This window comes from Lupinus angustifolius, chromosome LG11 (assembly GCF_001865875.1).
Source record: "Lupinus angustifolius cultivar Tanjil chromosome LG11, LupAngTanjil_v1.0, whole genome shotgun sequence".
In the NCBI taxonomy this organism is placed as follows: Eukaryota; Viridiplantae; Streptophyta; class Magnoliopsida; order Fabales; family Fabaceae; genus Lupinus; species Lupinus angustifolius.
This window is the reverse complement of record NC_032019.1, coordinates 20,494,056-20,504,652: the sequence shown is the minus strand read 5'-3', so window position 1 is coordinate 20,504,652 and position 10,597 is coordinate 20,494,056. Positions and strand designations below refer to the sequence as shown.

The 10,597-nt window shown below is 33.8% G+C and overlaps 2 protein-coding genes across 2 annotated transcripts; both read right to left on the bottom strand.

The window, feature by feature from the left end:
• Positions 2,196 to 4,792, bottom strand: LOC109361259 (uncharacterized protein At1g03900-like). Its single transcript, XM_019606656.1, has 4 exons — positions 4,161 to 4,792; positions 2,857 to 3,144; positions 2,391 to 2,453; positions 2,196 to 2,233 (listed from the first exon to the last, which is right to left on the bottom strand). Exons 1-3 carry the CDS (start codon positions 4,647 to 4,649, stop codon positions 2,391 to 2,393), a joined length of 840 nt encoding a protein of 279 aa, XP_019462201.1. The 5' UTR covers positions 4,650 to 4,792; the 3' UTR covers positions 2,196 to 2,233.
• On the bottom strand, positions 6,810 to 9,406 carry LOC109361261 (uncharacterized protein At1g03900-like). The gene is made up of 4 exons (XM_019606658.1): positions 8,775 to 9,406; positions 7,471 to 7,758; positions 7,005 to 7,067; positions 6,810 to 6,847 (listed from the first exon to the last, which is right to left on the bottom strand). Exons 1-3 carry the CDS (start codon positions 9,261 to 9,263, stop codon positions 7,005 to 7,007), a joined length of 840 nt encoding a protein of 279 aa, XP_019462203.1. The 5' UTR covers positions 9,264 to 9,406; the 3' UTR covers positions 6,810 to 6,847.

Here is a 10,597-nt window from a genome sequence, read left to right as displayed (position 1 = left end):
TAGAAAATAAAATATAATTAATTATTGAAATATTTTTTAATTTATTATATATTATTATTAATTATTAATAAACTTAAGTGTTAATTATTTATATCTTTTTAATAATTCTAACTTTTTATCATGTATATGTATGAATTGCCCTAAATCAAGTATATATATAATGTGTAGTCACTCAAAGTTATATATGTATACCCTCAATTTAAATTTGTTAATTTTATTTTTTTATACTCAATACTATATATAGAATTGGGATCATCTTTTGTCCCAAAAAGTGTACCTCGTGCCACCCATTTATAATTGGTTGAAAAATATATTTAAGTTAATAATTTAATAATTAAATATTTTCCTGAAATCACAACTACTAACATATGAAGTGACACATTTTTTGGGATAGAAGATGTCATCTCATATAGAATATATAGTTTGAAGTAGACCTGTCAAAATAGGCTACCCGGACGGGTTCGGGTTAGCTCGCATAGAGTTCGGGCTAAACCGGATCGGGCTAAAAAGCTCGGGTCAATTTATAGATAACGAATTGCAGCCCAAACCCGGTCTAAGCGAGTTGCGGGTTATGGCGGCCCGGCCCGCATAATATTAAAAATAATTATTTAAACTTTAATATTTTTTAAAGATAATAATGTATACTTTTTTTTAACACACTTGTTATACACAATTCAATCAAAACCATAGATTTAATGTATTAGGTTTGAGTAACACAATAAACTATAAATATAATAAACTACAAAAATACACGCATAATAAACTACAAATATTTTTATTACTGCATTATGAACCACAAGTGTTTCCTCCTTCCCATGAAACTATGGTCTACTTTTAAGATAACCATTAACATTCGAAAGGTGCAGGGAGTGAAGCTGTCTTGGTTGAGTTCTTATATAATTTGGTTCCTTAATCTTATCATTTCTTGCATGAAAGGAAGGTGTCCTCCCAGTGAGGTAATGTGTAAAAGACTTTGAACATTATACAATGAGATACTTATTGAAGATGGAAGGTATTATACAACAAATACTTGTTGTGTTGGACAAGGCTAAAACTTATAAAATAATTAAAAGAACTTACCTCACTTTAATATGCTAAACAAAATAGCATGTTAAGAATAATAAAAGGGTAGCCCGAACTTGTCGAGCTAGCTCGGCCCAAACTCGGTTTTAAAATAGTCCGGTCGGTCCAAACTAAAAAGTCCGAATCTACTAAAAAGTATTTAATATGGTACCCAAACCTTATGAAATTCCGGGCTTTAACGGTCAGGCCCAATCGGGCCGGCCCATTTTGACAGGTCTAGTTGGAAGGTGTATAGAAACGTATAAGCGTTAATGACGAGAGAAAGTATGCACCGATAGTGAAAAAAGTTTTTACATTATTGCTACTAGTGTGACGATTGGCGACAGACACTTTATGTCTTTCAGCCCACATTTTTACTTTCTGATTTCAAAGATTTAAGTTTATATTTTTTTTGTGAATCATATATTTTTGTATTAAATATGATTTATATTGTAATTTTTATTTGGTACAGTTTATATTATATTTATTTGTCTTTATTTTAATTATCAAATTAAGATGAGGAGTGGTTAATATGTTGATGGTGATTATATATAATTATATATTTTTTGTAGAAATTAAAAAGGGTTAAGGGCAAAATAGAAAGTGATAATTATATTATATTAGTAGTTACACCATATTTTCCCATTTATATATTTATACATATATATAGTATATATATCAAACGTCTATAACTATTAAAAAAAAAGTAATTTTATCTACGTATATAAATCTTAATATAACACTCTGATGACAAATGAGTGTACCAGCAAACTTACAAACTTGGTAAGTTATGCCATTTCTCAGGTCTCACCACTTCTAAAAGTTGAAAAGAAAAGAAGAAAATATTTTTAGTGAGACCCATTAATTTTTTCTCTATCTCTTCTATTTCTCTTCTTTACCAAACGAGATAAAGTAGGAATCTTTCTCCTTTCTTTCTAGTGTTAAGGAAATATTATGTCAAATTCCAAGCGTTGCAATCAAACCCAATCGATTAAAATACTAACACAAAAAATGCTAATTACAGTACCCGTGACAAGTAATTGGGCATCAGTTTTTATATATGCTAATTAGGAACACTCCCTTTAACACATTCAAAAGTACACCTCTGTCAAGAATGAGTGGGATTTTTTTAGGGTTGAGGAGTAATTCTTTTATATAGACATATAGGAACCTGTTGATACAAACAAAAGAAAACCATAAATATTTCCAAGTACATGGTATCTTCTGCTAACTTCACAGTATCTTCAACTGTTTCTTTTTTCAAAATAAGGAACCAAAAAAATCAGAGAATAACAAAAGCCGCATAGTTAAAATGCTCATATTTATACTCAGAAGGCTGCCCATCCTGAAGCTGTGTTCGAACCTGAAGTGGCTGTTGACGGCAGATTCTTCTGTAAATACAAACAAGAAAAACGTATGTTAGTGTTACAAATGATTTAATCTGGACCATGTCTGGGACTTTAATCTATGCAGAGAAATTAATTAAATCGAGTTGCTCTACTCTATAAAATAAAAAATGAATATGAATCTCTGAGAAAATTCTTTGTTTTTCAAATCATTATCGTCATAGTCTCATAGATTGATAGTAAGATCTATAACTACAAGTACAACAACTGAAGCATTTTCCCAAAGATGATGCCTGCTACATGGATTAAACTGTGTCATTATATTATATTAAAAACCAAATCTTGTGTTAGGCAGTTTATTCTATTAAAAGTCGATAAACAAAACCCACCACACTTGTTTTAATTATGTAATAAGGGAACAGCCAAATAATGAGCAGCACCAGCATACCTGTAGTTGAGAAAAATCTGATAAGGAGTCAGTAGAATGTTTCACACTGTCATTTGTCCCTTTAAGACCAGTACTACGTGATGTAGAAGCAATCCGAGCAGCAACAGGATCATTTGGAGGGGGTGGAAGAGGAGATCTGATTTTCCCTGCCCCACTCGGTGGAGGAGCAAGGCTTAAGATTTTTGGCTTTGGTGTTCCAGCATGCCCACCTGTTAGCCCAGCAGCTGAAAGCATGCCAGTTCCACTAGATATTTTGTGCTTCACATTAATCCTGATGGTTTCCCCTTCCTTTAGGCCAAAAGACAAAGAAGCTCGTGTCAAATAAATAAGAAAATCTAAAAAGCCATAAATCTTAATCTCATATGCAGAGATCAAAAGGAAGAGCTCAAGAATAAAACGTACGAGAGGAAAAAGTAAATTCCTCCAAAAAATTTTAAACGAAAGAAGGGAGGGGGTAGTTGAGAGAAATAAAAAAACCCACAAAAAACCGTGTTTGTGAAACAGAAACACATCGAGAGCCTGATCTAAAATCAGATTTGGCCAAAAGAAATGGTTATTCAGCAATTCACCATGATAATATAGTTACCAGAGAGCATAAGCATCCTACATAAGCATGCCAATGATCCACTTAACCATAGCACTAAAACATGCTTCATTTGCTTAATCTCAACAAGCAGATATGTATAAATCTGGATTTGAGGAAACAAGTCAACAACTACCGATTCAACATAGTAACATATAATGAATTTATCAAACTATGCTTCAACTACGCAAGCTCGACACATCTATAAACTGCTCTAAAAACCATATCTGACCAAAGCAAAAACAATCCTTCAGCAATTCATCATAACACAATAATAGAGGATTGTAGCACTCGTTCACAAAACAGTACCTGCAATTCACCGTAACAACAGAAAAATCTACTTAACCATCATAACACAAACACTCATTCTACATAAGCATCTGAGTTATTCACTTAACCACAAAGCTGAATCAGGCATTATTATCAAATCACAAAAATTAACATAAAAACCGAGATTTAGCCAAAACAAACACCTGTTTTCATAAAATTACCACAAACCACTAACACCAAAGTCACTTAGTTACTGTTTCAATTAGGCAACCTCGACACTAATCAAATAATTCAAAACACACAAAAAATCAATTCCACCCTGAATTATGCATCACTAACAAGGCACGTGAATTATCATATCTAACAGCACAACCTACTTCATTTCTAATTACACAACCACAACAATAATCAAAACAATTCAAACTACAAAATTTTCAATTCAGATTCACACCTTCAGTCTGTGATTAACCGCAGGATGAATATCGATCTGTGATTCCTCGCCCGCAACATCACCACCACCAGACTCCTTCTCATGCTCCCTACGCACATACTTATCATGATCCGAAAGCGCAACATTGAAATCAAACGCTTCGTTCCGCTCCGCGAACCCTAATCCAACAAAAGCGTGTTTCCCTTGACCGTCTTCAATCTTGAGAACGAAGTATCGCGAGGAATCTAGAACCGGTTCGACGGCGACGTCACGCTGGCCAGGGTAGACGAAGCAGGCAGCGAAGAGGTCACCGGAGTTGGGATCTTCTAACCGGATCTCGCAGCGGTCGTTTCGCGACACGACGCGGATCCGACCAGACCAGATCTTATCGGATTGAAGCCATTCGGCGCACTTGTAACCGCCGGAGGTTGTGCGCGGCGGGATCTTGTAGACGGAGACTTCGCGCACCACAAGGAGGGTGTGTTCGAAAGATTCCTCCTCGAACGACATCGTTTTGGGTTGAGATAGAGGGTGAGTTCTAGTATGAATTTAAATTTAATAAATTTGAGGTGGTGATTTGATTTAGATATGTTAGTTGGTACTACAAAGAAGCAGAAGAAGAAGAAGTGTTATCACTTGGTGTTGTGGCTATTCAGTTAGACAACTGAGAATTCAAATTCAGAATAAATTATCTCCTATAATTATGAGAATGATCACCTACATTATGATTAATTATTTTTACAAAAATATTTTTAAAAACTATAAAATATAAATTACATTATTATAATTTTAGGAGTTAGCGGATATAATATATATTCTCTTATGAAAAGATATTTTCTTTTTCAAGTTATGCACTAAGGAATATTTTGAAATCTAGCTTGCAACCAATAACTTGGATTTATAATTAAATATAATTAAGACATGTTCGGCTTATGATGGAATGTAGTTAATTCCACATATATCATTGTCTTTGAATTTTAAGGACTAACACTATATTTTACCTCAAAAAGTAATTTGATTATCCTCATGTGATTAATAGAAACATGATATAAAAGTGAAATGAAAAATGATAAGTTGTAGACTTATATATTGTATATATTTTTGAAAAACTAAGTACATGGATGTGTTATAAAACTCGGCTCGCACCTGCTGGTCTGATTGGTTTAACCGTGAACCAAACATTTTATCGATATGCGCTTCTCATCTAACTGGTTTAGTATTAAATCGGGTTGACTCAGTCAGTTTAAGCCAAAACTAATGACTCGGGTGGTTGAACCGACCGAGTTAATCAAAATTTTTATTTTATTTTATAAAACAACCAAATTGATATCGTTTTTCAGCGAAAACAAGTATTTTTAACTTATTTGTAGTTATGTTTGTCATTTGTTAGTTTTGAAAGTGCAATGTGTGAAGAGAGCACTAAAGCTTGCCTATGTTTTGATAAAGACAAAGGACTTAGTGAAAGCTTGAAGACAAAGGACTTAGTGAAAGCTTGAAGACAAAGGACTTAGTGAAAGCTTGAAGACAAAGGACTTAGTGAAAGCTTGAAGACAAAGGACTTAGTGAAAGCTTGAAGACAAAGGACTTAGTGAAAGCTTGAAGACAAATGACTTAGTGAAAGCTTAAAGACAACTCAACAAATCAACATGTCAAAGATTCAAGAACTTCATGTCTAGACTAGAGTCTTAGATGTCTCTTAGTTATTGAGTCTAGGTTAGGTAAACCTAGATGCAAATCTCACAACATCTAAAAACTACCATATCATTTACATGAGACATGCCATATAGTTTATTATATGTTCATGCATTAATCATATATGTTATTTGTACATTTTAGGCATAACATAAAGGTAAAACATGTATAGTTGATAAGCATAACATATAGGTAGTTTACCAATTAACATCTTAACTGAAAATATGTCACTTAATCGATTAAGTAAAGTTTTAATCGATTAACGTGAAAACAATTTTTAACAGTTTCAACAGAAAACTGAAAAACGGATTTCAGTTTATTTACACGAGACATGCCATCTAGTTTATTATATTTACATGAGACATGTCATCTAGTTTATTATATGTTCATGCATTAATCATACATGTTATTTGTACATTTTAGGCATAACATAAAGGTAAAACATGTATAGTTGATAAGCATAACATATAGGTAGTTTACCAATTAACATCTTAACTGAAAATATGTCAGTTAATCGATTAAGTAAAGCTTTAATTGATTAACGTGAAAACAGTTTTTAACAGTTTCAACAGAATCTTAATATAACACTCTGATGACAAATGAGTGTACCAGCAAACTTACAAACTTGGTAAGTTATGCCATTTCTCAGGTCTCACCACTTCTAAAAGTTGAAAAGAAAAGAAGAAAATATTTTTAGTGAGACCCATTAATTTTTTCTCTATCTCTTCTATTTCTCTTCTTTACCAAACGAGATAAAGTAGGAATCTTTCTCCTTTCTTTCTAGTGTTAAGGAAATATTATGTCAAATTCCAAGCGTTGCAATCAAACCCAATCGATTAAAATACTAACACAAAAAATGCTAATTACAGTACCCGTGACAAGTAATTGGGCATCAGTTTTTATATATGCTAATTAGGAACACTCCCTTTAACACATTCAAAAGTACACCTCTGTCAAGAATGAGTGGGATTTTTTTAGGGTTGAGGAGTAATTCTTTTATATAGACATATAGGAACCTGTTGATACAAACAAAAGAAAACCATAAATATTTCCAAGTACATGGTATCTTCTGCTAACTTCACAGTATCTTCAACTGTTTCTTTTTTCAAAATAAGGAACCAAAAAAATCAGAGAATAACAAAAGCCGCATAGTTAAAATGCTCATATTTATACTCAGAAGGCTGCCCATCCTGAAGCTGTGTTCGAACCTGAAGTGGCTGTTGACGGCAGATTCTTCTGTAAATACAAACAAGAAAAACGTATGTTAGTGTTACAAATGATTTAATCTGGACCATGTCTGGGACTTTAATCTATGCAGAGAAATTAATTAAATCGAGTTGCTCTACTCTATAAAATAAAAAATGAATATGAATCTCTGAGAAAATTCTTTGTTTTTCAAATCATTATCGTCATAGTCTCATAGATTGATAGTAAGATCTATAACTACAAGTACAACAACTGAAGCATTTTCCCAAAGATGATGCCTGCTACATGGATTAAACTGTGTCATTATATTATATTAAAAACCAAATCTTGTGTTAGGCAGTTTATTCTATTAAAAGTCGATAAACAAAACCCACCACACTTGTTTTAATTATGTAATAAGGGAACAGCCAAATAATGAGCAGCACCAGCATACCTGTAGTTGAGAAAAATCTGATAAGGAGTCAGTAGAATGTTTCACACTGTCATTTGTCCCTTTAAGACCAGTACTACGTGATGTAGAAGCAATCCGAGCAGCAACAGGATCATTTGGAGGGGGTGGAAGAGGAGATCTGATTTTCCCTGCCCCACTCGGTGGAGGAGCAAGGCTTAAGATTTTTGGCTTTGGTGTTCCAGCATGCCCACCTGTTAGCCCAGCAGCTGAAAGCATGCCAGTTCCACTAGATATTTTGTGCTTCACATTAATCCTGATGGTTTCCCCTTCCTTTAGGCCAAAAGACAAAGAAGCTCGTGTCAAATAAATAAGAAAATCTAAAAAGCCATAAATCTTAATCTCATATGCAGAGATCAAAAGGAAGAGCTCAAGAATAAAACGTACGAGAGGAAAAAGTAAATTCCTCCAAAAAATTTTAAACGAAAGAAGGGAGGGGGTAGTTGAGAGAAATAAAAAAACCCACAAAAAACCGTGTTTGTGAAACAGAAACACATCGAGAGCCTGATCTAAAATCAGATTTGGCCAAAAGAAATGGTTATTCAGCAATTCACCATGATAATATAGTTACCAGAGAGCATAAGCATCCTACATAAGCATGCCAATGATCCACTTAACCATAGCACTAAAACATGCTTCATTTGCTTAATCTCAACAAGCAGATATGTATAAATCTGGATTTGAGGAAACAAGTCAACAACTACCGATTCAACATAGTAACATATAATGAATTTATCAAACTATGCTTCAACTACGCAAGCTCGACACATCTATAAACTGCTCTAAAAACCATATCTGACCAAAGCAAAAACAATCCTTCAGCAATTCATCATAACACAATAATAGAGGATTGTAGCACTCGTTCACAAAACAGTACCTGCAATTCACCGTAACAACAGAAAAATCTACTTAACCATCATAACACAAACACTCATTCTACATAAGCATCTGAGTTATTCACTTAACCACAAAGCTGAATCAGGCATTATTATCAAATCACAAAAATTAACATAAAAACCGAGATTTAGCCAAAACAAACACCTGTTTTCATAAAATTACCACAAACCACTAACACCAAAGTCACTTAGTTACTGTTTCAATTAGGCAACCTCGACACTAATCAAATAATTCAAAACACACAAAAAATCAATTCCACCCTGAATTATGCATCACTAACAAGGCACGTGAATTATCATATCTAACAGCACAACCTACTTCATTTCTAATTACACAACCACAACAATAATCAAAACAATTCAAACTACAAAATTTTCAATTCAGATTCACACCTTCAGTCTGTGATTAACCGCAGGATGAATATCGATCTGTGATTCCTCGCCCGCAACATCACCACCACCAGACTCCTTCTCATGCTCCCTACGCACATACTTATCATGATCCGAAAGCGCAACATTGAAATCAAACGCTTCGTTCCGCTCCGCGAACCCTAATCCAACAAAAGCGTGTTTCCCTTGACCGTCTTCAATCTTGAGAACGAAGTATCGCGAGGAATCTAGAACCGGTTCGACGGCGACGTCACGCTGGCCAGGGTAGACGAAGCAGGCAGCGAAGAGGTCACCGGAGTTGGGATCTTCTAACCGGATCTCGCAGCGGTCGTTTCGCGACACGACGCGGATCCGACCAGACCAGATCTTATCGGATTGAAGCCATTCGGCGCACTTGTAACCGCCGGAGGTTGTGCGCGGCGGGATCTTGTAGACGGAGACTTCGCGCACCACAAGGAGGGTGTGTTCGAAAGATTCCTCCTCGAACGACATCGTTTTGGGTTGAGATAGAGGGTGAGTTCTAGTATGAATTTAAATTTAATAAATTTGAGGTGGTGATTTGATTTAGATATGTTAGTTGGTACTACAAAGAAGCAGAAGAAGAAGAAGTGTTATCACTTGGTGTTGTGGCTATTCAGTTAGACAACTGAGAATTCAAATTCAGAATAAATTATCTCCTATAATTATGAGAATGATCACCTACATTATGATTAATTATTTTTACAAAAATATTTTTAAAAACTATAAAATATAAATTACATTATTATAATTTTAGGAGTTAGCGGATATAATATATATTCTCTTATGAAAAGATATTTTCTTTTTCAAGTTATGCACTAAGGAATATTTTGAAATCTAGCTTGCAACCAATAACTTGGATTTATAATTAAATATAATTAAGACATGTTCGGCTTATGATGGAATGTAGTTAATTCCACATATATCATTGTCTTTGAATTTTAAGGACTAACACTATATTTTACCTCAAAAAGTAATTTGATTATCCTCATGTGATTAATAGAAACATGATATAAAAGTGAAATGAAAAATGATAAGTTGTAGACTTATATATTGTATATATTTTTGAAAAACTAAGTACATGGATGTGTTATAAAACTCGGCTCGCACCTGCTGGTCTGATTGGTTTAACCGTGAACCAAACATTTTATCGATATGCGCTTCTCATCTAACTGGTTTAGTATTAAATCGGGTTGACTCAGTCAGTTTAAGCCAAAACTAATGACTCGGGTGGTTGAACCGACCGAGTTAATCAAAATTTTTATTTTATTTTATAAAACAACCAAATTGATATCGTTTTTCAGCGAAAACAAGTATTTTTAACTTATTTGTAGTTATGTTTGTCATTTGTTAGTTTTGAAAGTGCAATGTGTGAAGAGAGCACTAAAGCTTGCCTATGTTTTGATAAAGACAAAGGACTTAGTGAAAGCTTGAAGACAAAGGACTTAGTGAAAGCTTGAAGACAAATGACTTAGTGAAAGCTTAAAGACAACTCAACAAATCAACATGTCAAAGATTCAAGAACTTCATGTCTAGACTAGAGTCTTAGATGTCTCTTAGTTATTGAGTCTAGGTTAGGTAAACCTAGATGCAAATCTCACAACATCTAAAAACTACCATATCATTTACATGAGACATGCCATATAGTTTATTATATGTTCATGCATTAATCATATATGTTATTTGTACATTTTAGGCATAACATAAAGGTAAAACATGTATAGTTGATAAGCATAACATATAGGTAGTTTACCAATTAACATCTTAACTGAAAATATGTCACTTAATCGATTAAGTAAAGTTTTAAT

What these genes read in the sequence shown, in the direction of transcription:
- LOC109361261 (XM_019606658.1), bottom strand. Translation starts at nt 9,263, where the DNA reads ATGTCGTTCGAGGAGGAATCTTTCGAACACACCCTCCTTGTGGTGCGC. An exon ending in CGGTTAATCACAGACTGAAG is followed by an intron (nt 7,759 to 8,774) that starts GTGTGAATCTGA and finishes TTTGGCCTAAAG; the next exon opens with GAAGGGGAAACCATCAGGAT. An exon ending in CAGATTTTTCTCAACTACAG is followed by an intron (nt 7,068 to 7,470) that starts GTATGCTGGTGC and finishes TTGTATTTACAG; the next exon opens with AAGAATCTGCCGTCAACAGC.
- LOC109361259 (XM_019606656.1), bottom strand. Translation starts at nt 4,649, where the DNA reads ATGTCGTTCGAGGAGGAATCTTTCGAACACACCCTCCTTGTGGTGCGC. An exon ending in CGGTTAATCACAGACTGAAG is followed by an intron (nt 3,145 to 4,160) that starts GTGTGAATCTGA and finishes TTTGGCCTAAAG; the next exon opens with GAAGGGGAAACCATCAGGAT. An exon ending in CAGATTTTTCTCAACTACAG is followed by an intron (nt 2,454 to 2,856) that starts GTATGCTGGTGC and finishes TTGTATTTACAG; the next exon opens with AAGAATCTGCCGTCAACAGC.